General features: G+C 53.7%; 1 protein-coding gene across 7 annotated transcripts in view; it reads right to left on the bottom strand.

The window, feature by feature from the left end:
• The window catches only part of SCN4A (sodium voltage-gated channel alpha subunit 4), a 44,465-nt gene extending 17,267 nt beyond the window's left edge, over nt 1-27,198 (bottom strand). Inside the window, exons 1-15 of one of the 7 annotated variants that reach the window (XM_038546884.1) lie at nt 27,103-27,162; nt 20,423-20,480; nt 16,318-16,427; nt 10,846-11,513; nt 10,638-10,756; nt 10,409-10,498; nt 10,010-10,138; nt 9,430-9,521; nt 7,538-7,852; nt 6,654-6,717; nt 6,278-6,419; nt 5,311-5,520; nt 4,573-4,726; nt 2,682-2,920; nt 733-906 (exon numbers count right to left, since the gene is read on the bottom strand). In XM_038546884.1, the coding sequence (XP_038402812.1) occupies nt 733-906; nt 2,682-2,920; nt 4,573-4,726; nt 5,311-5,520; nt 6,278-6,419; nt 6,654-6,717; nt 7,538-7,852; nt 9,430-9,521; nt 10,010-10,138; nt 10,409-10,498; nt 10,638-10,756; nt 10,846-11,118 (2,001 nt within the window). In that variant the 5' untranslated portion in view covers nt 11,119-11,513; nt 16,318-16,427; nt 20,423-20,480; nt 27,103-27,162. Of the gene's footprint in view, nt 1-732; nt 907-2,681; nt 2,921-4,572; nt 4,727-5,310; nt 5,521-6,277; nt 6,420-6,653; nt 6,718-7,537; nt 7,853-9,429; nt 9,522-9,944; nt 9,973-10,009; nt 10,139-10,408; nt 10,499-10,637; nt 10,757-10,845; nt 11,514-16,317; nt 16,428-20,422; nt 20,481-23,114; nt 23,162-26,300; nt 26,539-27,102 lie in introns of those variants that run through there. The other 6 variants (XM_038546883.1, XM_038546885.1, XM_038546886.1 and 3 more) reach the window with 6 other exon arrangements.
• Nucleotides 27,199-27,565: the final 367 nt, after the last annotated feature.

Genomic DNA, 27,565 nt, shown 5'->3' with positions numbered 1-27,565 from the left:
AAGATTCGTACTGAAGTGTTTATAAGTGACATAATGTCAGGATTTACTTTGATGTATTCCCCACCCCCCATAAAAAGTGGGGGACAGGGACCGCCTGGGTGGCTCAGCAGTTGAGGACGTGATCCTGGAGTCCCAGGATTGAGTCCCACATCAGGCTCCCCACAGGGAGCCTGGTTCTCCCTCTGCCTGTGTCTCTGCCTCTCTGTTTGTCTCTCATGAATAAATACATAAAATCTTAAAAACTAAATAAATAAATAAATAAAAAGTGGGGGACAGATAGAATAAGGACTATAGAATGTTGATGGCCATCAGAGTGGGTGAAAGGTACACAAAAGTTCATTATACTTTATAGGTTTGTGGATGAATGACAGGTCCCATAATAAAGTTAAAAATATATAAAAGTGCTCCCATGGGATGGTGGAAAGGATACTAAATCAGATTCCCAATTCCACCTCTAATGAGTCCCAGCCTTCAGGTCTGCAATATGGTCTCTGTCACCCAAGGTCACCAAGGAGTCAAGCCCAAATGTCAGCTCCCCGGGTTTTCATTTTGGTCCCTGGCAACCCTATGTGATAAGGGGAGGGGTGGGCTCTCTTTCTCCCCATTTCCAGTAAGAAAGGTTCTGAGAGGCAGGGTGGCACACACAAGTGGCTTCTTGGGGCTCACTCTTCCCATCTTCCTGCGTCCCCCCCACTCCTCCCAGCCTCAGCGTGGTCCTGGGGTCTCACGCACCAGTCGGAAGGAGCGGAGCACGGACAGCCCTTGCACGTTGGCCAGGCCCAGTTCCACCAGGCTAAGGGTGACAATGATACTGTCGAAGATGTTCCAGCCCTGCTGGAAGTACTCGTAGGGGTCCATGGCGATGAGCTTCAGTACCATCTCTGCCGTGAAGATGCCAGTGAAGACCTGCGGGATGGGGTGCGGTCCACGTCACAGAGCCTCAGGGAGCACAGGGCCTTGGGAGTCTCCCCACTGACTCCCACCTTCTGGCAGAGCCAGCAGGGCCTGAGGGGAGGGGTCTGGAGGCCTGAGTGGGGACAGGCAGTGGTCCCCACAGCCCACACGTGTGCGTGTGTGAGTGAAGAGTGGAACGGCTAAGCCACAGGGCAGAGTGGGTACCACCCTGAGAGAGACCTGAACCCATCTGCTTCTGGGCTTGTGATCATGAGCCAGTCACTTCAGTTCTTGGGGCCTCACCCCAATCATAATATTTAGCACTCAGGCACCACTTGGTAGTTCACATTCAGACCTCACTGGGACGCCAATTTTTATGGAGTTGCAAGTGATTGTCACTTGCCCCAGACATGAGGACACTGAGACTCAGGGAGCTAAGCGGCAAGTGCTGTCTCACGCCACCCATGTGGGAATGAGTCAGGCTTCAACTCCAGGTCTTGGGGTGCTTAATTCAGTCTTTCTGTCTCTATGCCCTACCTGCTCTACCCTGATTAGCAAGAGTCCCAGAACTCAGCAAATCTTGATGGACTCAGAAGTCTAGGGTAGGAGCCAAAAGGGGGCAAGATCAGGGATCCATGAGAAGACCTGAGCTGCCCTCCATGAACCTGGTGCAGGGGTGTAAGGGCTGCCTAGCCTCTGAAAGCTCCCTGGGCACAGCCCCCCTCCTGCCGGGCACCAGCTGCCCTGGTCCACAGCCTGCCTGGGCACATGCTGAACCCCGCCCAGGAGCTGTCCCTGGCCATAGCAGGTGGCCAGACAGTAGTATAGTGCGGGCAAGGGGTGGGCAGGGCTGGGCAGGTGGCAGGCTGGGCCCATCACGCACACCCCAGCAGCTGCACTGTGAGTCCAGAGCACACCCTTGCCACCTCTAGCCTGGTCTGGCATGGCTGCTTCAGACATCTCCATGGGATAGAAGTGCCTGCCTCACAGGCTGGGAGTCCAGGCTCTGATGCCCATGTCACCCACAAAGTCCTCACACTGCTGCAGGCCCCCAAATCTTATTTTCCTTGGGCTCTCCTCATCCTCAGGGTGAGGGGAACACCTTGCCCATTGGCCATCTGGAAAAAGTTCTAAGGGACTTGGAAAGGGCGGGGTAGGGCTGGAGGTTAAGGCGGCTTTTTCCCTTTGTCAGCCTCCACGGGCGCTGGGAATGAGGTGATAATGCTCCTAATGGGCAGGGATAAGCAGGCGGATCAGTGTGTGTCAACAATAGCCAGGCAGGAAAGGCCCGAGGGGAGCTGGCCTGGCCATGCTGGAGAAATGGTAGTGGGCAGGGGGCTGGGTTGGGGGACCATGCCCCAGGGGGGCCTCTTGGGCCTGGGGGCCCAAAGCTGTATGCCCCCATTTTCAGGTCCTTCCATCCCTCTTAGGCCCATAACAACCTTTGAAAGGGGATACCTATCACCCGACTCCCCCACTTCTGCCTCCAGGGCATGGCCTGGACCCCAGACCATAGGGCCTGATCTTAAAATGTCCAGCACCTTATCCCTACTCTCTCTGCCTCCAAATACCCTAAAACTTCAATTCCACATCTCATGGATCACCCCATGTACCTCCCTTGTATCTTAACTCATGCCCCCCGTATGTGGGGAGAATAAGCCCAGCTTGTCCCCATATGCCCCCCAAGAATGCCCTATATAGCCACACAGTCCAGATGGCCCCATGGGGCCCTGTGGCCCCTCTCCTGTCCTGCCTGGGAATGACACCTTTCCATGTCCCCTCCCTACCAGGTTGCCCACGGTCAGCACGTTATCAAAGTGCTCTGTCATGGGGTAGTGCTCCATGGCCATGAAGAGGGTGTTGAGCACAATGCAGATGGTGATGCCCAGGTCCACAAAGGGGTCCATGACAATCAAGTGGATGATGTTCTTGAACTTCATCCAGGGGGTGCAGCAGTTCCATATGAGCACTTTGTGGGCGCATTTGTACCACCACGGTGGGCACTTCTGGTGGGCCTCTTCCAGCTCTGGGAGTAGGGTAGAAACACACCTGATGAGGACCCTCACCCCCAGGGTCCTCCTTCCCTTCCCCACCTTCCAGGCCTGGCCCTTGAACTCCACATCTCAAACCTATCCCCTCAGCCAGGCTGACTTCAAGGTCCCCTCTCCCTGGGACACCCTGAAGACCTGTCCCCGGAAGCCCCGCCCACATGGCCCAAACCCTGCCCACTCATGCTCCCTTCCTTAAACCCCCAGCCCTACCTGAAGCCCCTTCTAATGTTCCACCTCAGGCTGGGCCTTCTTGGCATACCTTACAGAACCCACCCCTCAGTGACTCCCACCCCCTGCCCATGGTCTAGGGCTGTGATCCTGGCTGGCTGGGGAGACATCTGATCTCTGAGGGTTCCCAGGGAGAGGTGGGAGGCCACTGCAGAAGGTTGAGTCCCATTCCACTTCTGCTGGCCAGTGCTACTCAGAGCAGACTGAGGATCCCCCTGAGGGCTCTCCCTTCCATTGGAAATTTATAAGAAATATTAATAATGCCCCCATGACATAGATGAGGAAAGAGTCGGGGAAGTCACATGGAGACCTGGGTTTGAGTGCATGATTGGGACACTCCAGCAAATGAGCTAATTGGATCTCTCAAAGGCTTCAGATTCTAGTCTGATACTAACAGCTCCATCCTCAAGCTGCTGACCCCCAAATCACTGCAGGTGTTGGAAACAGTGTCTGACACCCAAAACTCGCAATGGTCCTGGCTAGGGCAGTGTTGAGTGACCTCCTCAGCCAGTAACACTGAACACCCTCTGGGGCATTCTTTGGCAGGGCACAGACACCTGGATGCCTGTCCTACAAGTTTGGGTGAGAAGGTGCCCTCCAGAGATCTGCAAAGTCCTCTAGGTTCTCCAAGTCCTTCCTGGCACCAGGAAGGGGAGGGGGACCTGGGAAGGGGACCAGATCTCTTCCATGTCAGATTTCCTTTATTCCTCCTTCCCCTCCTTTCTCCCTCCTCCTTTTTCCCTCCCCTCTTTCTCCCCTCCATCCATACACCATGTCTCTTCCATTCATTAATCTTTCAGCCCATCCATACATCTATTCATTCATCCACCCATCTACCCATCCATCCATCCATCTATCCATCCATCCATCCATCCATCCATCCACCCACCCACTCATCCATCCATCCATCCATCCATCCATCCATCCATCCATCCATCCATCCTTGTTTGTGTCTATCCACCCTGTCCTTGTTACCTTATCCTGTTCTCCCTGACATGGTAGAGCAGTATGCGGATTTGGGGGAATCTGTGACTACCTGGGCAGAGTTTGACCTTTGACCTTTAACTTCTGCCCAGAAGACATTTGAGGAGCAGGATTTCCAGTTTCCAAAACAATGAGCTTTCTTGGTTAATATTATCCTGTCCTTCCCCATTACCTTGGTAGCCCCTGAAGCCCTTCCAGAAGCCCCCAGTTCCCACAGCAGCCTGGCCTTGTATCCAGAACTGGGCCAGGCTACACCAGGACTATATTTATCATGGACATTTCTTCGATACCTATATTAAGTTACTGTCCTTCCAATGCTGGGCCCAGCCAGCCCCACCCCCACCCCCAGGAGCCCAAGTGGCCCGACTGTCAGGACACGTAGGATGGCATGCCTATAGGGCTGTCAAGCACTTACCTTCCATAGCATCTGAGATACCACTGTCTGCACTGCAGCTCTGTCTTGGAGGCCCCTTCTCACCCAGCGATGTGTCTAGGCTGCCATTGCAATCTTTGCCGTGGGCTGGGTCCCCATCTGCCTCCCCGCCTTCCAGAGCCTGGGCGGCCTTGGCCTGTGGGTCAGCATGGGTGATAGGCACAGAGTCCATCTCAGAGCCCAGTGGATGGACTAACAGGGGTCTCTCTTTATGAGGGGGCCCCTCTTCTTGTCCTGTGCTGAGCTCGGTGCAGGTTGTGGGGGTGACTTTGGTGGTGATGAGATTGACCAGGGTAGGGACCAAAGTTGGAGACCATCCCTGAAGACCTCCCATTCTTGGAAGCCTTGACTGACCCTCTATTCAGGTGGTGAGGAAATGGGCAGCTGCACCCTGGGGGCCTCAACAGGATTCACTTCTCCCTAGGCCCATATCCTGCCCAGAAAGAATCCCAAGACCATAGATATTTGAGCTGGAAGGTTACTTCAGATTTAACTACCCCAGATTCTTTATTGTTTATAGGGAAATTGAGGCACAGAGCTGCAGAATGTTCTTTCTATTGCTTCCCATCCCACCAAAACCTCCAGCCTGGGGCCTTAAGCTCACCCTGCCTTGCAGCCCCTAGCCCATGCCTCTCCTTCACCCTCAGCCTGTGCAGGAGAGGCCAGGCTGAGGGCCAGGGAGATTCCTGGATCCTCAACCTCCTCTCCCTGAGTCCACACCTTCTCCAGCTCCTCCTGCTGCTTTTTGAATTTCTCCAGCATCTGCTGAAACTCTTCTTCTTTCTCCTGATCCTCAGCCAGTGTGGCCTCATTCTGCTCTGCATACGCCATGGCCACCACCGCCAGGATCAGGTTAATGAGGTAGAAGGAGCCCAGGAAAATGATGACCACAAAGAAGATCATGTAGGTCTTGCCAGCTGCTCGAAGGGTCTGAGAGTAGGGGGAGAAAGAGAGGGAGCATCACAGGGCACCCTGCCTGCTCTCACCCACCATCCCTCTCCACATACCCATTGCCCAGATAGGTAAACAGGGAGGGTCGCTCACAGAGCCTGGTGATTTGAGGACCTTGAGGCAGGGTATGGCCATCCTTGGCAGGCTAAGCCACATTCAGAATATGCACCTGGGGCCCAGACTTTCCTGGTCTCCTGGCTCAGAGAGCCCTGAGGACCTGAGACAGACATCTTAAGATCAGAGAGCCAGGATTAAAAAAAAAAAAAATTGGTGAACAGGGCTTTGGGGTCAACATGAATCCTACAGCTGCTACAGTGCCTGGAATCTAATAAGAGCTCAACAAATAATAGTGGCCATTATTATTATTCTCATGAGTATCTTCAGTGTTAGAAACATTACCAGGGACCAGAAGGCACGGCTGCTCCAGACTCAACCTGCCTACCATGCAAATAGTAGAAGCTAAATAATTGTGTAGGGGCAGAGTTGAATTTCTAAGCTACCCTACTGGTTACTGTGAGGCCTGGGGGTCTGTGCCAGGCCCAGATCTCAGTGCTTATGGCAAAGGGGGTGAAGGAAGAGAGGCTGTGGCTCAGATGTGGGCAGGTCCCCAGTGTCAGAGGGCTCCAAAAAGCCATCTACAGGGAAGAAGTGGCCTTGGTCCTGCCATGCCCTGAGGAGGCTGTGGGCTGGAGGGAGGTAGTTGTGGGGCTGCGAAGCAGAGTGGGGGCAGTAGTACCAGCTGAAAGAGGTTCTCCCAGTAGTCCTGGGTCATGAGGCGGAAGAGAGCCAGGAAGGCCCAGCTGAATGTATCATAGCTGGTATAGCCATAGTTGGGGTTCCGTCCAGCCTTGATACACTCATAACCCTCGGGGCAGTGCCTGGGGATAAAATGGGGTGCTGGTGTTAGTGAGGGAAGAGAACTCCAGCCGAGGGACAGATGGGGGATCCCGAGGAAAAATCCTATAGTCCTGTCTGTGTCCCCCAAACAGGGAAATGTTCCATTCACATGGGTGTTCCTTACATTCCCACTGGCCCCCACTTTCTTGTCCCTAATCCACTCCCATCTTCTGAAACCTCTGGGCCACCTTTTCCCACTCCCTTGTATCACTCACCCAGCATCGCTGCTGTTCCCACAAAGCAGGGCGTCATTGGCACCCTCCAGGAAATAGAAGTTCCCTTTGGGAGTCAGAGGCCACAAAGGAAACATATCACTCACGTGGAGACACTGTGGACACATGCACCCATCGCACGCCCATGGGCACGTCTGTGTGGACCACATGCACCAGATGGAGGCTCTCTGGCTGCCCTTGCCCCTCCATTAAGGTCTCTGGGTAGATACACTACAGGGAGCTCAGCGGCAAGTCGTGTCAGCTCAGTGCCCCCCATGTGTGGATGGGCCATCAGGATGCAGCAGGGGCACAGATGGTCGGATAGTGCGTGTGTGCATGCATATGGCCACCACACACCTGCGCAGGGCCCCCTGACTTGGGGAGGGGGGACTGGAATCCAGGGGCCAGGCTGAAGGAGTACCTTTTTCTAATTTGCCAGAAGGCCTTGTGTGGACTAACCGTGGCCGTGTGAGCATGTGCGGCTTGTGCGTGTGACCCTGGGAAGGATGGCATGTGAATAGGTGAGTGTGTGGGTTCAGGGGTGGTGGCCCTGCCAGGGTGCCAGCATGCCGTGTTATGGAGGAAAATAGGGAGTGTGAAGGTTAGGGGAATGGGCACTATGGGCTGCTGCTTTTCATAGCAAAAGCTGGAGGGTTTTCAGAACCACGGGGCAGTCACTGTCACACTCACCCTTTGCGGAAGGCATTGTTGCCTCAGTTTTAGAGGTGAGGGTTCTGAGGGTTAGGGAGACCAAGTGACTTGTCAGAGGTTCCCCAAGCTGGCAAGGGATGGATTTAAGCTTAAGTGCCCCCCTGCTACTTATCTCACAAGGGGCTGTCCTTGGGGCTGGGACAGATCCCACCGGCCTCCCCAGCCTGTGTTCTTACCTTCGTCATTGATGTAGGCGTCCCAGTCAAAGGTGTAGTTGCTGGCCCAGCTCTCATGGCTGTTCCATGTGTCGTTGCCGTACCACGTGTCGTTGCCGTACCACGTGTCGTTGCCATACCATGTGTCATTGCCGTACCACGTGGTGTTGGTGTCATTGAAGGGTGGGGGCCAGCGCACGCATTTCTGCCGGAGGTTTCCCATGAAGAGCTGCAGCCCCACCAAGGCAAAGACACTCAGGCAGAAGACGGTGAGGATCATCACGTCTGACAGCTTTTTCACCGACTGGATCAGCGCCCCCACGATCGTCTTCAACCCTGACCGGCAGGAAGGTAAGAGTAGTCACTCTCCAATCCCCTCAAGCCTTTGCCTACTGCATCTCCTTCAAGGCTTGACTTGACCACTTCCCTGAAGGCTTCCCAAATGAGTCCCACCTTTCTCTGATCGCATCCTTGATGTGGAGCCTTTAAATGGCCACAGTCTCAGCCACTAGAAGAATGTACTATAAAGCCTTTCCTGGCTGTTGCCTCACTCATAGAGCAACGCAAAGACACATGGTGGAGTTGAAGAAATGTCACCAGGTCAACACTCCCAAACTATGTCCTATACAACACTGATCTCCCAAGCTGTGTCTTTAAGGGAGGGGTTCAATAAATGTTTGGGAAAGACTCAGTTCTAGATTCTGCTCTCAGAGCAAGACTGTGGATTATCCTACCAAAGTCCTGCAGAAACAAGCAAAATTTTCATACCATGTTGCCTTAACTTACTTGACGACAGACCCCTTTTTCTTATAATGCCTGTAACACCCAAGGAACAGCAGCTTTAGACTGAGGAGGAGATAGTATTGCAACCGCCCCTTTGGACAGACAAAGGCATAGAAAATCTTACAGACTTCCAGGGATGGATTCCCATCATTTATGGAAGAGCCATAACTTCTTTGGGCCTAATCAGAGTGACACACACTTCCATATCAGTTCATTTCTTTTTCTTAACTTGATGTGGAAAACAGCCACCTTATTAAAACCCTCCGAGCTCTGAGGATCCTGGAAGCATAGTGTTACGGAATACTGTGGCCTTCACTCACTTGGCCAGTGTACAGTGTGGCCTTTGGGAAGCACTTCCCCTCTCAAGACCTTCCTTAGCCACAGTTTGAGGGCATTAGGGGAAAACTATGGGACTTTCTAGCATTCAGATCTAATCACTCCTTCCAGGGTCTGTTCTCCATCCCTTTTCAGACTATCTTTCTGTCCATTTGGGAACTGTGTCTGGTTTCTCCATGTGCTTTTTTGAGGGTCTGGGTGACCTGGCTTCTATGTATTTCATGCTTCTTGATGCACTACTTTGGAATTGCCCTGGCCTGGTTGCTCAGTGGGTTTGTGGCGTGTTCTGTATTTGGCACTTGGAGGCTGGGCCTTTCCATCACTCATTGCCTTTCTCTCTCTCGGTGGGAGGTCTCTGCTCTCCCCAGTCTGTTCATCTTATTTAACACGCTCTCCATGCACACTTCATCCTCATAACACCCCAATGAGCAGTACTATTATTACACACATTTTATAGATAAGAAAACTGCATCATAGACAAGTTGAACCACTTGCCTAAGGTCAAAGTTAGGAAGTGGTGGAGATGAGACTTGAACTCAGGTAGTCTGGCTCAGAGTCTGTGCTCTAACTACTTTGTTATGCGGCCTCTCGAATGCCTATCCTCCAGCCTCCAGCCCCTGCTCCTCCCTGGCCATGCCCTCCCCCCCACCGTGTCCAGGTTGTGGTGTGAGAGTGTTGTGACCCTGGGTCAGGCTCTTGGAGGACCTGAGTGTCAGGTTCCAGGCCTGGACGTGGGGTGGGGTGCGGGGGAGGCCTGCTGGCCTAGGCAGAGGGTCTCTGCTCCTTTCCAGTACCTGGGATGACTGTGATGGTTTTCAGGGCCCGCAGCACTCGGAAGGTTCTCAGGGCTGATATGTTGCCCAAGTCCACAAATTCCGTCAGGTACCTGGGCAGGGGGGTTGGAGTAAAGGCTGTATCAGAGTCGGAAATGGATGTTAGGGCAGAAATCACAGCTTCTCTAGGCCCAGAATGAGGATTCCTCTGGAATTCCTTGTGGTTGGGGTTACCACAGGGGTTGGGGGAAGGCCAAATCAGACCCCAAGGTTCCTATTGAGACCTGAGAGCTGGGGAAGACAGTGCAGGAGCTTTGCTGAGAGCAGGGAGTGGCAAGGGCAGCCCAGCTCTCCCGTATGTGAGGGCCTGTGGGATTGGGGCCCTGGGCTGCCACGTGTGGTTGCACATGCCATGTGGAGTTGCCTTCAAGCCAGACCCCAGGAATGGCAGCCCATAGAATTGGGCAGCTCATTGCACACCTGCCCATCACCCCCACTAGCAGTCCACCTCCCAGTGGGTCGGCCCACTCAGCTACCCTTCTTGAGACTGCTCCCCTCTTCACCCTCCTCAACCTCAGGATGCGCTCCAGGCCCTGCTCACGCCATTGTGATGACGCTGAAGTCTAGCCAGTTCCAGGGGTCCCGGAGGAATGTGAAGTCATCAATGCAGAAGCCTCGGGCCAGCATCTTGATGAGGGACTCAAAGGTATAGATCCCTGTGAATGTGTACCTGGTGGGGAGAGGGTGGCCAGTGCCAGGTGTGGCAATGATGGACCTCTCAGGAGGGAGGTCACAAAAATGAACTATGGTGTTGATATCGGTGAGAGTGATAGTGTGCACCACCCCGGGGGCTTACAGTGTTGATGGGGTTGACAGTTACAGTGGGTGTCTTCCTGCAAGGCAAGAGCAGTGCCACTCAAGGCATGCTTAGAATACAGATCCATGGAGTGGGCTGTGTCCCAGACCTGGGGAGGGGCGTTCTGAGGAGGGGGGTACTCACTCCACATGCTTGGACCAGGAAGGCGGGTTGCTCATGGTCATGAACACACAGTTGGTCAGGATGGTGATCATGATGAACATACTGAACAGCGTCAGGGGGAGAGTCAAGGAAAGTAAGGGAGCAGGTGGGGAGGAATGGGGGGATGGAGGGCCTCCTCGCCTACAGCACCTGGCTTTCCCCACCCCCAACCCCTTCCTTCACCTGCACTCGCCCCACTTGGGCAGGATATGAGTGGATGAGTACTTTGATGGCACCACGTCTGATGATGCTGAAGGGGCTCAGCATGTAGAGAGCGGGTGTGGCAGAGAAGCGGAAGATGGCCTTGCCCTTGTTAAGGACAATGAAGGTCTGTGGCAGAGAGAGCGCCGTGAGGTCTAGGGACAGGCAGACAGATGGATGATGGACAAGCAGGGAGAGGAAACTCTACCCGGCCAGACCTTCTTGTTGCTGTAGTAGGGGTCCAGGTCTTCCAGGGGGATACCGATGACCTCTGGTGGAGGGTCTCCGTAGATGAGAGGCAGGTTCTTGCCAGCCTCTAGGTCACTGCGTGGCTTTCTTTCAGGGTCCTCAATCTCCATCTGCTTGTTCCGCTGCTGTCGGGCCTCCTCCTCCACTATCCGCCGTTCTATGGCCGCCAGGGACTCCCGGGTGAAGGGGCGCAGGCTCTCAGGGCCCAGAGGCACCAGAGTGGGCATAGATGAGCTGGCCATCCTCGCATCCTGGGCTCAGTGGCCAGGAGGGTGGTGGGGAGTTGGGGCAGCTGCAGTGTGCAGCCCCCCAGGGGCTGGGCGGCTATCCTGCCCCGGGCCTGCTGTCTGCTACTCACCTCCTCCCTGCCTTGGTGCCAGGCTGGGGAAGTCAGTGTGCAAGCCCTATCGGGACTGGGAGATGTGCCTATAAGGCCTGGGTGCCGCTGCTGCACAGGTGCTGGACATAAGAGCATCACCCCCCAACCGGCACCATACTCTCCCCAGCAGGGGGTTGGCTGCCCTCAGGATGACAGCAAACCAACTGGATCCTCTTCGGTGTGGAGACTTTGGGGGGCAATGCCCCAGTGCCCTCAGTCACCTCCTGGGCCCAAGCTCTGGAACTGTGTGGCCTCGGCCTATGGGGACAGAGAGAACCACAGCTGGCTATGCTCAAGTGGCCTCTATCCTGCAGTGAGGTGGAAAGGAGTCAGATATGAATGTGCAGGTGGGTCTGAGGACCGCGTATGGGGCTAGATGAAGGGACTGGTGGGAGAAGCCTAAAGCAGGAATGGCAAATGGAGTCCATCTTCAGAGGTGACTTGGACCTGCTGCTATGAGCTGCCTAGAGATGTAGGCAGCAACCATCGAGGCTGCAGCCAGACTTGGTGCAAAAGGATGGCTGTGATTGATTAGTGACGTCTGCCAAGACATGAGAAAGGAGAATATAGTGCATCTGCCTGTATTTGCCCCCACTGGCCTGGAGGGAAGGGGAAAGAAAGATGTGTGGTGTGGGCTACCCTGTCCCGAGCTGTGGGGAAGCATGATGTTGGGCTAGGAGAGGGAAGAAGGAAGGGACCCAGGCTCTGCAGAGTTCCACCCACGACCTCCCGTGGAATCTGTGGGATCCAACCTGTGGGCAAGTGAGCGGCTGGAGGAGGAGGATGCAAGCTATGTCAGGAGAGCCTGCAGATGCTAATGTGGAAGAGGAGGACACAAGGGACAAAGACATGGACAGTTTCAATGGTGGGGGCAGGGCTAGAGCTCCCAGGGACTGTTTTTGGCTGGTGGTCCCTGTGTGGATGGGGCAGATAAAGAGGCACCCACCGGAGTTTTGGAGGCCTGTGGTAACTGTGTGGACTGTCCCTTGGCCTCTCCTGACAACCCCACTCTGGCCCAGCCCTCCTGAGCCCATTCCCTGTGGAAGGGTGGTGGTGGCTCACTTCTCCAAAAGGCCCTGGGGAGTGGCCCACATCAGCAGGCAGGCACAGGGGACCACTGTAGCCCAGTCACATGAGCCATGGCAAGGCATGCCTGGTTAGACACCCCAGAGCCACCCCTCTACACAGGGGCTCAGACAGACCGTGCCAGAGGCACGTGGAGCTACACTGGAGGGTGATGTGGGAAACAAAGGCAAAAGAGAAATTATTAAATTTCCTTACTATCTAGAGCCCATTGGCAAGTCCTTGAAACAGGCAGAGTGACATTCCTCTAGCAACTCAACTGCCTCGATGTTAATACTTTGCTAAAGGCAAAAAGCAAGCTTAGCCCGACCCCCAGGATCCTGTAAGTCTACTTTAACACATAAAAATTCCTTTAGGGGCACCTGGGTAGCTCAGTGGTGGAGCATCTGCCCTCGGCTCAGGACTCAGAGCGTGATCCTGGGTCCCAGGTCCCAGGATTGAGCTCCACATGGGGCTCCCTGCATGGAGCCTGCTTCTCCCTCTGCCTATGTCTCTGCCTCTCTCTCTCTCTGTCTTTCATGAATAAATAAATAAAATCTCTAAAAAAAAATTCCGTCAGAAATTTCTTTTATCTCTACCCCCCAAGATACATGTTGGCAATCATCCCCCAAGTGTGTGACCCACTAATATACATCTGAAGAGTTTCATGACTCAGGTTTTATTAGACGGTAATAAATGACCCTTTCCCAACAATAGCTAGCCCCTCAAGGTCCTGGAAAACTTGCTTCCAAAATTCCTTAGAGACGCTCTCCCTAACTCCCTCTCAACTTGAAGTCTATAATGGGCCACCCCTCATGACCCCGATACAGCTCTTTCTGCCCACAGGTCCTGTCCCCGTGCTTTAATAAAATCATTTTTTTGCATCAAAGGTGTCTCAAGAATTCTTTCGTGGCCGTCGGCTTGGAAACCTAAGTCTTTTCCTACATCAGAGGGCAGCCTGTCTCAGCGGGCGCAGATGCCTGGTGGTGCCCCTGCCCCAGCCAGCACAGCACTTCCCTGCGGCTTGGTCAACAGGTGGGGAGGGCGGCCCAGGGAGAGGCCAGAGCCATTGGGCAGAGCCGGCCACGCCCCCGAGCCTGGCCGCCCAGCTGCTCCCTACCATCACCCAGGGAGTCGTGTTTCCACGGGGATGACTCTGCTCATCCCTGCTGACCCTCAGCTGCTCCTCCGCCCCATCGTGTGGGTGGGAGTGCAAGCGTGCGAGCACACACATGTACACACGCGCACACACCCATCGGTCGTACCCTGTCACTGGCCACACGCCTTCCCGCCTTCATCCCATCACCGGCCCCGCGGTCACACCCACACAGAAGACACTGACCTGCCACATGGCCTGGGAGAGACCCCATGGCAGCTGGGCACCCTCCCAGTTCACAGGCCTCGCCTGGCAACAATCCTCTGGCCTGACGCTGCCCACTCTGCCCTTCATGGGGGCCCAAGTGGGACGACAGAGAACCAGAGACTGTCTGGCTCCACCCAGTGCTCGTGGAAGCTACACTCACTGGAGTCCCTAGAGGCCCCCCAGCACCCACACCCAGCGGTTTCTTTCCAGCTGGCCCTCCTGCCCCCCCCTCAGGACCTCATACTGCCACTGCCTTGCTGCTGCTGCTGCTTTTTCTTTTAGAGAAAGAGAAAAAGAGAGAGCAGGGGGAGGGGAAGAGGGAGAGAGAGATAATCTTTTTTTAAGCATTGTTTTTTTGTTTTAAGAAAAAGTCCCACTTCCTCAAAGCCCCCCCCCCCCCCCCCCCCCCCCCCCCCCCCCCGACCAGGGAAGTCACAGCTCCCTTTGTGCAGCAGAGCCTTCAAAGCTCTAAGGTCAACGGTAATTCATGCCCTGCCTGTGTGATTGTAGTATCCGTCTCCCCAACCAGCCTCCTCACAGCCTGGGGTTTGAGGTCACCAAATCTGGTGCCTGGCACACTGGCATAGGTCTGTTTAAAGACTGCTGCCTGATCCCTGTCTCTCTTCTCTCCCCTGGGCTCTCCCCTGGGCTTTGGACCCATAGACAGCACAGCCAGCCTGGTGATCCTCGGCCCCAGGCAGACTCCTCATCGATCCCTTCAAAATCCGCACTTGATGCACTTGATTGTCAATTCATCTGTTGCCCTCTTCAGAGGAATGTGTGAAGCCCTGAAGCCACTTCACATCTGGATGTCTTATTATATGAGGGGGAAATGCCCTCCCTGGCAAGGCAGGTTGAGGCATGGTTTTGGTTGGTGATTTACCTGGTCCATTCCCAGGTCTGGCACCCACAAGGCTCTCCATACTCCTTCATCACCCCTCTCGTACTTTGTCCAGATGCCCCCCATCTGCTTCCCTCCTTCCCACTGGGCTCCCCTGTAATCCACCATCCACATTTCTAAAATCACAAATCTCAGCAAACCTGCCTATACCTTCAGTGGCTTCTTACTGTTTCATGTCCACACCCCTCCTCCCTAGCTCTCCAGGTTCACCACCATCCAGTCGCTATCTTGCCACCCTCCCCTGCCCCACATGCACCCATCCTCTGGCTACTACCTCCATCCTCACAAATGGGCCAACCTGTTTTACAAACACCTCCAGGCCTTTGCTTATGGAGCCCCTCCTTTTTGTCACCCCAGAGAACTTTAATTTGTCTTTCTAGACTCAACCTACACAAGAACCAGTGCCTCTAGGAAGCCCTCCTTGGGCACCCTGGCTGAGTGGATTTCTCCTTTGTACCACCAAGTTGCCTGATGCTGAACAAAAGATTTTTTTTTTTAAAGATTTTAAGTAATCTTGAACTCACAACTCTAAGATCAAAAGTTGCACGCTCTACTGACTGAGCCAGCCATGTGCTCCATAAAACGTTATTGAATGAATGAATGAATTAGAGAAATGCTCTACCTTTGCCCCTTTCTCCTGTTGCACACTCTGAATCTAAATCATGACCAGATATTGCCTCACCTCTGATATTTGCCCCCCACTTCCTACTTCTCAGGTCATAGTCAAGTGCTTGTTGCTGTGATCCTTGGGATTCTCCTGGCCTTAACCCCTTTCCCTGCATTTTTTCCTCTCCAACAGAACCTTCTGACTTGCCTAGCTCAACTATAACAACCATCATCAATCATAATCCCTCCTCGAAAATACTCTCAACTCTGGCCTTCTCTCTCCTTCCATCCCCTTCATCTGGGGAAACCCCTGCCCACCTGTCCCAGCTCTGCTGTTCCTGGGTCAGCCCATACATGGCCAGGTGTTACAGGGGCAAAAGCTGGGCCTGGCTGGGTTCACAGTTGATTTCTTGGTTACAAATGGTATGTTTGCCCTCACTTCTGCCCTGGGAGAGCAGGCCTCACTTTTCCACTTTGAGAAAACCATCCCACAACCTCCCCACATTCCTCCCCTTGATGCTCCCAGCTGGTGACTTTGCCTCGGCCTTCAATGAGAACATAGCATCGCACACCATTTAACTGACAGAAACATCTTTGCTGCCCTCTGCCTCCATCATCTTGCTAAAACAGAAGAGGAATCGCCAAAGGCCAGGCCGTCCACATGGGCTCAGCCCTGACCCCTCTTGCCTTCCCAAGGACCTCACTCTCTAGTTATCTTCTCTCTACCACCATCAACTTCCTGTCTATGACCAGGCTCTCCCATCTTAAAAATAATGGCAGTGATGACAGAAACCACCCTCCTGGCCTCATACCTCCCTTCATCTATTGCCTTATTTTTCTGTTTCCCTTCATGGAGAAACTTCTTAGAAAGTGTCTACACCAGCTGTCTTTACTTCCTTACCTTTTGTTCACTCCAGCCCATTCCAACCTGGCTTCCATTCCCCCCACTCAACCTAAATGGCTTTTGTCAAATCACTAGCACCCCTCTGCTGCCAAGTCTGCTGACCACGTTTCTGTCTTCACCTCCCTCAACCTCTGAGAAGCATTCAACCCAGTTGGCTGCAGCCCCCTTCTGGAAAGGCTCTTTTTGCTTAGCCTTCGTGAGAGTACATCCATGGTTTTCCTCCTACCTCTTTGGCTGCTTTCTTCTTCTCAATCTCTTTGCTTGTTCCTCTTTCTCTCCCCAGTCTCTAAAGTTTCTCAGGGCTCAATCTGGATCTGGATGGCATCATTCCTAGGACTGTAAAGAGTTTTGCAAGAATATTGTAACATCTCCTTTGAACTCCAGGCTGATCCATTCCATGTGGATGATTAAGAAGTATGCCAAGCTATAGTATTTTGGATGAAGCATTTGCTCTCTTCAATTGCCCTAATCCACAGTCTTCCTCAACCCAGAAAATATCCATCCATTCATCTGTGTGCTTTAGTCAGATATTGGGGTGCCCCTTTGAATGCTCATTTTCCCCTCATCTACATCCAGCCCATCCAAAGTTCCATTAATACCATATCCAAAATATATGCGACCTCTACCTTTTCCCCCTGGACCATATTACAATAATCTCTTGTAATAGCCTATTTCCTGCTAACTGCTTTTGCCCCTGCCTCCTGCAAATCAGTTCCATACAGCAGCCAGTGATCTTTTAAAAACAAGAAATTGATCATATTATTTCACCTGCTTAAATTTCTCTAGCAGTTTCCTGTTGTGCTTAGAACAAAACCTAAATACCTCATGGTGACCTACAAGGCCCAAGTGATCTACTCCCTCTCCACCCTTGTCTCCTGATTCCTCCCTGCTCCCTCTGCCCCAGTCCCACTGGCCTCTTTCCAGCTGCTGGACCACTGGGCTCATGCCTGCCTTTGGCCTTCACCTAGCTCTATGCTCCCCTCCCTCTTCACATGGCTTTACCATCTCACCCCCCTGTCTAGGCTCAAATGTCTCTTCTCTCTCTCTCTTTTTTTTTTTAAGATTTTATTTATTTATTTATTTATGTATGTATTTATTTATTTATTTATTTATTTGAGACACACAGAGAGAGAGGCAGAGACACAGGCAGAGGGAGAAGCAGGCTCCATGCAAGGAACCCGATGTGGGACTTGATCCTGGGTCTCCAGGATCAGGCCCTGGGCTGAAGGCGGCGCTAAACCCCTGAGCCACCCGGGCTGCCCTCAAATGCCTCTTCTCCAAGTGACTTTCTCCTTCTCTACTCTTCACAGTCCCCTGTGTTTTCCTAGACATCATGTGTCATAGTTGGTGATTACTTAAGCGAGTAATTTGCCTAATTTGTTTGTCTGTCTCCTCCACTAGACTGAAATGCCAAAAGGGCAGAGCTGGTCACCATAGCCAGTCCCAGGACTGGGCACACAGTAGGCACTCAATACATGTTTGCTGAAAGAATGAAAGGATGAAAATTTGGGTACAGATCTTTCCAAAAATAAAATGGATTCTGATACATTTCATTCATCCAACCAACCATCCATCCATCCGTCCATCCATCCATCCACATCCATTCATCCATCCTGTTCATAAGCCAGAAGCTGAGCTAGCTCTGAATAGGACACAATGATGCACCAATTGGGCATCCTACTCTCTGAGAGCTGGTAATTGGGGGAAGGTGGCTATGGGCACACATAACTATGACATGAGGAGAAAGTGATGCTTGCCCTAAGGAGGGGAGCTCATTGTGCTATGGGAGTTCAGATGGATGATGGCTACTTCCAGGTCAGGGAAGGAAAGATGTGGCTTTTCCGTTGGGCCTCAAAGGATGCTTAAGTTATAAACACAGAGAAATGGGTGGGAAGAACACTCCAGGGAGGGGCAGTGGCCAGAGCAAAGACAGAGGCAGGACATAGGGAGCTACATTTGTGTCAGTCTTTGTGGAGACAGAGTCTATTCAGGGATTTGGGGAGGGTGGGGTGGGCAGCTGGCCATAGCCTGGACTGGCAGGCCTGGGAGTCTGGACTTCACCCTGCAGCCTTGGAGAGCCCCTCACAGGGGCAGGGGTTAGCTGGCATGTTTCTGTCTTCTGTCCATCCTCTCAATGTGTCTAGAATAGACAGGACAGCTATACTGTTTGCAGTGGACACCTATGGAGGAATGAAAAGTTATCTGGGATGTGTGCACCGTGGCTTCCTGGCAGGGAAAGCACAACAATGCTCTGTGTCATGGGTTAGGTGTCATGCTGGCACATCTCCATGCGGCTCTTCCAGCTACAGCCTGGAGTAAAGGGGGCCAGTGTGACAGTTTGAACCTTCCTTCCACCAGCCAGAGATCAGACTGGCCTCCACCCCAGTCTGTTCTAGAGATGTGGCAGCTGAGGGCCTGCAGGGGGCTCTAGGCAATCTCTTCCCACTGAATTTAAGAATGTTGGAGTTGCAAGAACTCAAGAGATCAAAGGAGTCCATCTCTGTCATTTCACAGATGCAAAACCTGAAGCCCAGAGAGGAGCAGCAACAGCTCCCAGATCATACATTTATTCATTCAACAAACATTTCTTGAGCACCTGCTCTATGCCGGACTCTGCTCTAGGAGCCACGATACAGCAGTGGCAACTCCCTGTCCTCACTGAGCTTGCATTCCAGAGGGAGGAGGCAGATAAAAAATAGGGAAGCAAATAAGATAATTTTAGAGAGTGATAAATGAGAGGGCACGCCAAGAATAAAACCCAGCTCCCTGAGCTCCAGGGCCAGAGCCCATTTAGTAAGTGAGAAGCCCCAGCGGAACCTGCATTGAAACGGAAGTTTTGGCGGAAGTGGTGAGTAAAGTCAGGCCATCTTGGGGGCCTGGAGGTAGTGAGTAGACAGGGATGAGTGTGGGGGAAGAAGGGCCAGGAGTTGGGGAGCCAAGCTGGGGCCAGCTGTCCATAGGCAGGGAGCCGAGAATAAGGACGCTGGAGGGCGAGGCGGCTTCTCTCTGGAGCAGGTCCAGCCCAGCATTGTCTTTCTCAGTGGAGCTGCCAGATTGGAACACCCAATTCCAGACGTAGTCTGACCACAGAGAGAGGCCTTTTCTCCCTCGCCTAGACACCCTTTGTAGTCATTCATCCCAAGATGGCACACACTTTTTCAGCAGCCTACTCATAATGTGAAATTTGCAATCACTCTTGGATCTTTCCCTCATGAGCTAAGGTCAAATTAGATCTTCCCCATCATATATATTGTGCAATTGATTTTACTCTTCTAAATCCAGGTGGATCCCAAACAAAATATTAGAAAATCAAATTTAACAGTGTATAAAAAGAAAGTGGGATTTATCCCAAGTGTGGAAGACAGGTTCAACATTAGAAAATCAGGTAATGTAATCCATCAGGGGCATTTGGGTGGCTCAGTGGTTGAGCATCTGCCTCTGGCTAAGGTCGTGATCCTGGGGTCCTGGAATTGAGTCCCGCATCAGGCTCCCCACAAGGAGTCTGTTTCTCCTTCTGCCTATGTCTCTGCCTCTTTCTCTGTGTCTCTCATGAATAAATAAGTAAAATCTTAAAAGAAAAAAAAAAAGAAAATCAGTTAATGTAATCCATCACATCAATAGGTTAAAGAAGAAAAATCATATAATCATATCGAGAGTTGCAGGAAAGGAATTTGACAAAACCCAATACCCATTCACGGTAAAACAACAACAGCTCAGTAAACTAGGAATAGTAGAGCGTCTCTTCAGCCTGAAAAGAACATTTACAAAAAACCTACAGCTAACATAATACTTAATGATGAGAAACTAGAAGCTTTCCACTAAGATCAGAAACACGGCAAGGATGTTGCCACTTACCACTCCTTTCCAAAATCATATTGGAAGTCCTGGCTAATGCAATAAGACAAGAAAAGGAAATAAAAGGCATACTGACTTGAAAGGAAGAAATAAAACTGTCTTTGTTCACAGATGACATGATTGTCTATGTGCAAAATCCAAAAGAATTGACAAAACCCCCTGAAACTAATAATGGTTTCAGAATGCAAGGTTAGTATAAATCTAGGTATAGGACTTTATGTTTTACAAGTTCCTCTTGTTCGTTGGACCTCTTCACTTCTAGTCTTTGTGAAAGCCTAGATCTTGATTTTTTTCCTCTCAGTTCAGCACCCTCACAGCTGGGTGTCTGTGAGTCTGACTGTCCCAAATTATTGGCCAAACATGGCTCAGGATAGACATCACCACCACCATCCCTCTACCACCATATGCTTCTAGAATTTTCTCTCCTAAGAAACTTACACTTTCAAATACAATCCTTCAAACAACCAGAAACCCACCTAATGGTACTGCATTGGCCTGAAATCCTCCAAGAAGTATCAGCCATGCTGTAGCAGCCTGAGATATAAAAGCTACTGTGAGAAACTCTTCTGGAAGAGAATGGATGTGACTTGCCCCTCACAGCCTTCCCTGTTCACTCTAGGGCACATTCCTTTGGTCACAGGGATGGCAGGTAGCTTACTGGCCTTGCTCAGGCCCCAATCATCATGTCTCTTGCCAACCAAGCATGCCGTCTATCTACAGCAGAGCTGCATTCCAGGGTCAGGCTGCTTTGTTTCTCCGTGGATTGGAAGCAAGATTATTTCAGAGCCCCATGTGGCCAGGGGAGAAGCTTTAAGCAGAGGGGGCTCAGACTCAGAACTTTCTAGGACACTGAAAGAGATCAAACTTTTTCTATCCTGGCCAAAGACAGCACTGGGCATCCGGGTGGCCTACTTCCCAAATTCCTGCATTTCCATCGTGGCCCAGTTCCAAGAATGCAAAATGAATCCCCGTGCCCCCTGGTTATAAATCTTAAGTCATGGCTTTTTCTCAGCTGGAGAAGTTTGGGGATAGGGATGGGAAAGGGGGTAGCTGTGTTGTTTCTCTGCCAGCACTTAGGGCTGCAGTGTTGGCAGGCCAGAGCCTTGGAGGAAGTCACCCCAGATGCCCTCCCCTCCTGATCTAACACTCTGCAGAGGAAATCTGCTCCAAGAGGTCTTGGAGGGAGGCCTGGAGCTGGGAGTGAAAACCTCCGGACACTCAGGAGCCCCAAGAGTTCCGGAAACAATCAGGGTCACATGAGGGGTGCTCCTGGGCAAGGGGTGGGCTAATGGTGATGGCACTTTCCATGTGGGGCTCACTGGGCCAAAATATGCTTCCCCCTTTTTCAGGCACCTGATTCAACCAACCTAATAAGGTATCCTCTGCCCGGGGTAAGAATGATAGTGGTGACCACATTTATTTTGTACTTACTGTATGCCAAGTTTGTTTTCTTGTTCAGGATATGTCAGCAGCCCCTCCCCCCACAATCTGATCCATTCTCTGCCAATTCCCGGTGGCTCTCAAAAAACATCATTTAGTTTTCCCTAAGCTGCCTCCTCTTCTCAAACCTGACTCTTTTCCTTAATCCAGAGTGTTTCTGTTTGGCTTGGGGCCCAATGAAATAAAAAACCCACAAATGAGAAATAAATCCTCAAATGGGCTGTGTTTGGGTTTTGCGAATTGTGCCCCCTTCTTCCTAAGCCCGCCCAGCTCATCTGTTGGCGGCCCTGGAAGCCTTTTCTCCCTTGAAGCAAAGACCCAGGAGCAGCTTTCCCCTTCCAAGACTGAGCCTCAAATCAAAAGAATTCTTCTTAAGATGTAGAATTCCAACCCCCATCAGGATGGAGAAGAGTCTATTAGGAGTGGGGGAGGCTGGTTCCTCTGACCCCCAAATCTCAGCACCTTCACCCAGAGCGCTGATATGCACAGGCCCTCAAGGTGAAGGCTTAAGAATTATTTCTGGAAGAAAAGCAGTCGTGGATATGTTCATTTGGTGCTGAGTGCCTGGCGCTGTCCCAGGCTCAGTTTCCCAGTTGACAAGTGGCAGAGGCAGTATTTGAACACAGTTCTCTAACACAAATCCTCGTGTCTGCTATTTCAAACACTGCCTCCCCCAGCCCTCTGGGGGACTGGGCAGCCTGACTCTCACTGCCCTCTTCAAAGGGCAGACCAGGTCCTTGGACAAAGCTCCTAAAATGCACCAGCTGAGGTGGGCGTCTGGCAGGCCTTGGTGGGACTAGACTCAGGCCTCCTGGGGCTGTGTGTTGAGAATCATGGGATTGAAGACTACAAATCAACAGCTTGGTAAAGAGACTTTCTAGTGATATGAGTTTCTTTTATACAAGGTCGACCCTCATGTACCCCCTAATGCCCTCTGCAGCCCACTTGTACACACACACACACACACACACACACACACACATTGCTTCTATGAGTCATTTCCCAGCTGCTCCAAAGGGTGGGGAGGCTAATTAGTTCCACCCAGGCCTGGGGCTTCCTGCCCTCTGCTAGCTCAGCTTTTTCTAAGGAGCCCCCAAGCAATACCACTGGGGTTCTACGGATGTCTTCACTCAAACTTGTGCATGCACACCCTCTCCCGTACACATCTGGGCCCACCTCACCCACCTTTGGGCAGATCCACCCCCTGCACACAGGGCTGCTTCCCCTGCCCTGCCTGTTCCTATCCACAGTATACTCCAGGAGATGCCTGCCTTTGTTCTCCTGTCTCTGCCCCACAGCCTCACCTTTCCCAGACCATGGCAGACAGGCTTTTTTCCTGCCATGAGTCCACCAAGAGGGCAACAGAAAGACTGTTCAAAACTGATCAGAGTCAACCTGGTTCGCCGTTCCCTCCATCAGACCCCAACCATCCAGGTAAGGTGAGCTTTGAGCCCTCCCCACTTGGGCCCCACACCCCTGCCAGGTCCGGGGAGTTGGGGATCATGGTTACCAGTGCCAGGGAGAGTGGCCCTCTTGCTGCTGGTGGAGCCCCAGCCTATTACGGGAAACCCACAAGGAAGGCTGGTGGACTGTTTCTGCCCCTTCAGCCAGCTTGGCCCTGCCACTACCTCTGAGAACTTCGCTCTACTCCAGAAACTGCTCCAGGCCACCAACTACCCTGGTAAAAGATCCTTCTCCCAAATTAAGGCCAATCAAGAACTTACAAACCTCAAAAAAGACCAGAGTTGGGACACCTGGGTGGCTCAGTGGTTAAGTGTCTGCCTTTGGCTCAGGTTGTGATCCCGGGGTCCTCGGATTGACCAGCGTCAGTCTCCCGGCAGGGAGCCTGCTTCTCCCTCTGCTTGTGTCTCTGCCTCTCTCTGTGTGTCTCATGAATAAATATATAACATCTTTAAAAAAAAAAAGGGGGGGGGACCAGAGTCGGGAGCAGATCTTACTGAAATGGAAGCCAGAAGGATTCTAGGATTCTGCTTTGCTTTTGGTGTCACTGTCCTCACAGCAAAATTCATAAACTGCAGACCCTCACAGAAGGGAGTCTGTTATCCATCTTATAAAAGGATCCCCCTCACCTGAAGGAGACCAGATAGGAAAAAAATACATATACCCCCGCCCCCCCCCGCCCAGCTATGCAGGGTGCCCAGAGCTGGATAAGGTCGTCCTGCTTCCTGCCAGGGGGACCCAATGTTTGTAGCTCCTTTCTTTCCTATTGCCTCCTCTTCCCCCACAAGAGGAGACACTGATTTCAGAGTCACAGCCTGGTGAAAGCCACGATAATTAACTACTAGTTAACACTTATGTAGAGCTGACTACTTGCCAAGCATTGTTCTGGGCACCTCAAATTCATGAGCTCTTTAAATCCTCACCATGATCCTACTATTATCACTTCATTTGACAGAGAAGGAAACTGAGGAACAGAGAGGGCAAGTCACTTGCCAGAGGTGGTTTATGTAGCAGACTGGGGCTGGGTACCGGGCCGTTGGGGCTCTCAAAAGAGCCCCTGGCACTTAAGCACTAAGCTTTATCACCACCCAAGTCTAAATGAACCACGTCCTTCTAGCACCTATCTGTTGGCGTGGTGGGGTCAGAGGGGGGCGCTTGCAGGGGCACCTGGCTTCACAAACCAGTTCAAGCAGAGTGGGGTCTGGCTTCACAAACCCCCCAAGCAGAGTGGGGTCTGGTGACCACTGTGGTTTTATATTTTCCATTTATGCTAGGGTTCCTGGCAGAGGGCAGCAGGGCCTGAGGGGTGGCTTGCCCTTCGAGGGGCACAACTCCCTGCCTCCACCCCCCACCCTGGTCTGTTCCTTGAACCTCGCTGGCTCCTCCTGCTGCCCCATCCCCCCAACGATGGCTGTTGACTGAAAACCTCAGGGAATAAAAATAGCTGTTGCTGATGAGGCAGAAAAGGGGCCAGAGCACATGAAAGGCCTGGGGTAGGGGTGGTGGGGGTAGAGGGAACCCTGGCTTCCCCCAGCTCCTGGAGCACCTCTTGAAGGAGCCCCTGGGAACCATGACCTGTCTCTGCCACTGCCGAGCTGGGGACCCCTGCAGGAGGCCTGGCACCTGCAGCCAGCCCTAGGGCTGCCTGCTGGAACCCCCACCCCCCCTCCAAGTCTCAGGGACGAGCTCTGCCCCCCATGCAGCCCCGTACCAGCATCAGTGCCCCTCACCAGCTGTGTGCCGCAGGCAAGTGGCAGGACCCTCAGAGCCTGAGCCCTCCCTTAAGGGGAGTCGAGGAACGGAAGGCTTGTAGAACCTGCACCCTGCTTGTTGACGTCCACCCTCCTTCGTCCCCTCCTCTCCCTACCTGCTCTTTGGGAACTCGGTCTCAGATTTTTCATCTCCCTTCAATGCATCTCTGTCCTATCACCTGGAGAGAGAGAGCGAGCCTTTCCACTTCTCTCTGCAAGGTCCACTCCCTTGTCTCCTCTCTGGCTGCGCCTGGCCCTGGAGACTTCTCTCAACTCCATCCCCAGCTGGACTACCCCCGCCCCATCCTTGTCACTCTCTATACTTTTCTCTGTTCTGGTGGCCAGAGTTGCCTCTGGAGGCAGGGACCCTGTCAGGACCACTGCCCATCGTCTGGCAGGAGTTTTGTGCTTTCAGTATTGAACTCAGGGCTTCCCATGACCTGGCCTGGGGGTGGGACCCAGAAGGCCTGGTGAGGGAAAACAGTAGGCACGCCTTGGCACTCAGGCCAGCCTAGAGCTGGGAAGGTGATTCCAAGTCCTGAGCCCCACCTCAGGCAGGTTCCCAACCAGAAATGACAAGCAGAACCAGGCTAGGACAGGGTCACCTAGGAAGGACCCTTAATTATCTTCCCAAAACCTGACTAAAAAAATAAAAATCCCAGGGATCCCTGGGTGGCGCAGCGGTTTGGCGCCTGCCTTTGGCCCAGGGCGCGATCCTGGAGACCCGGGATCGAATCCCACGTCGGGCTCCCGGTGCATGGAGCCTGCTTCTCCCTCTGCCTGTGTCTCTGTGCCTCTCTCTCTCTCTGTGACTATCATAAATAAATAAAAATTAAAAAAAATAAATAAATAAAAAAATAAAAATAAAAATCCCAGCCAGTCCCCTGAGAGTTGCCTGGGATGGAGACGGGAGAGGGCCTTTTGGGTTATGTCTGGGACCCTGCTTCGCCCACACAGGTCATGTGGCTCCAAATACTAGTGTGGTAACCACAACTGTCCACAACACTACCACATAGAAGGAGGCCACTAGCTGTGGGCAGGGGACTGGGGATGACCCTAGAAGAATCTGGAGGGTCCTGGGAGGACCAGTCTTCCACCTGTGTCCCCATCCCGCTGCCACCCCTGGGGGCTCCTTATCTCCGCTTAGGGCTCTGGGGGGCAGTCACAGCCTTTGTCATAGACCAAGGACAACAATGCCCACCATTGGCTCTTCCCTGCCTCTCTGTCAACCCCTTCCCCTCTCCAGAATAGCCAGACCGGCGCCAAACTGGTCTCCAGCTAGTCTCCTCAAGATGGCTCATCATAGAGGCTAACCTCAAAGGCCTTCAAGGCTTGTTTGGGCTCTGACCTTCCCAGGCTCCGGGGTGATTTGTTTCCACGCAGGGCCCCGCTGCAGGTGGTATGGGTGGGAGGGGGACATGTTTAGGATCCCCCTGGAGGGCCCCCTCCCCACCCTGGGGCATTGGGAGCCCTCATGGTGCCCAGGCCCTGTGCCCGAGCAGGGGGAGGGGCCGCCAGACATAGTCCTTAACCGTGTGGAGCGGGAAGGCGCTCAGGCCCGCTGTGCCATCCAGTGCCTCCTTGGAAAGCCTCAAAGCCCCCATCCCACCCTCAGGGCCCTCTACATGGGGATCCCCAATCTTTGAACAAATGCCCCCCTCTGGGAAGCAACACCACACTCCTCCCAAACCCCTCGTCCTACCTCTGCTCAGGCCTCTCGGCTTCTTCCACTAGCGGCTGCCCGCCCCCGCCGCCCGGTGGTGGTGGTGTTGGGGTGCCTGGCTCTCCCGGCGCTCTGCCCCGGGCCCCACTCCTGGCCCTGAGGCTCCTCCTGAATCCCCCCGAAGCCCCCTCAGTGCGGCGGCCCCATCTTCTTCCCCTCGGGCCAGGCTTTCTGCCTTCCCCACTTGCCCAGGAAAGGAGCCCAGCCTCGCCCCAGGCCTGCGGGAGCGGCAGGGGCGGTGGGCAGAGCCTGGGCGGTGCGGCCTGAGATGTGTCCTCCGCTGGCATCTGGAAGATTCCTGTTTCAGCAGAGCAAAGGAGCCGCCACCACCCCCCGCCCGGCCTCCCGCCGCTCTCCTCCCCCCACAGCCCTGCCTTCGGAGCCACCGTGAACAGCCTGAGCTGCCCGTGGGGACAGGCTGGGGACAGGCGTTTGGCTCCTGTGCTCTCCTCCCCTGAAGAAACTCAGCCCCGTCCGTCCCCGGGGTCACCGTGCCCGCCTGGAGCCGAGCGCAGCCGCCGCCGAGGGAGGGGGCCCGACCGGCCGAGGGCGGAGAGCGGCCCACCGAGGGCGGCCCAGGCCAGGCTCGGACCGCAGGGTCGGGGCGCGGGGAGCCGGGCGCGGGCCGTGGCAGAGCAGGGCCCGGGGCAGGCCGGGAGGACGACGGCACCCGGAGCCAAGCGGTGGCCTCCCTGAAGCCAGGCTGGGCCCGGGGCCAGGGCGCCCTGCTCCTCGGGGTGGCCTGCCCTCGGGGTGCGGCCGGGCGGGGTGCGGTACTCACTGCCGGCGGGAGCCGAGGGCTTGCGGCCGAGCCTGGAGCGCCGTCGCCCACCTCGGGCTGGGGCTGGGACTCCGGGGGACTTGGCCGGGGGGCGGGCGGCGGGGACAGCTGCTGCTGATGTCACAGGGTCATGAGTGAAACCTGAGGACCGGGCCAATCTTCAGGTGGGAGCCTGGGCCGCGCTGCCCGGCCGGGTGCGCCTGGGCTCAGCCGGGGACCGCCGGGGCTGGGGGCCCCTGGCACCCGCTGGCCCGCCTGCACGCGCACGCACACGCGCGCACACGCACACACGCGGGGGCACATGGACGAGCCCATCCCACCAGGTCCTCTCGCACCCTTGGGGAGCTCACACGGGCTCGTTCTACACGCCAGTCCCCTTTCACACTCATTCCCCAGAGCCCCCCGGGGCACACGCCAGCTCGCACACTCACACTCACACTCACACTTGCTCCGGTACACACTC

This window comes from Canis lupus, chromosome 9 (assembly GCF_011100685.1).
Source record: "Canis lupus familiaris isolate Mischka breed German Shepherd chromosome 9, alternate assembly UU_Cfam_GSD_1.0, whole genome shotgun sequence".
In the NCBI taxonomy this organism is placed as follows: Eukaryota; Metazoa; Chordata; class Mammalia; order Carnivora; family Canidae; genus Canis; species Canis lupus.
This window is presented reverse-complemented; position numbering and strand designations above follow the sequence as displayed.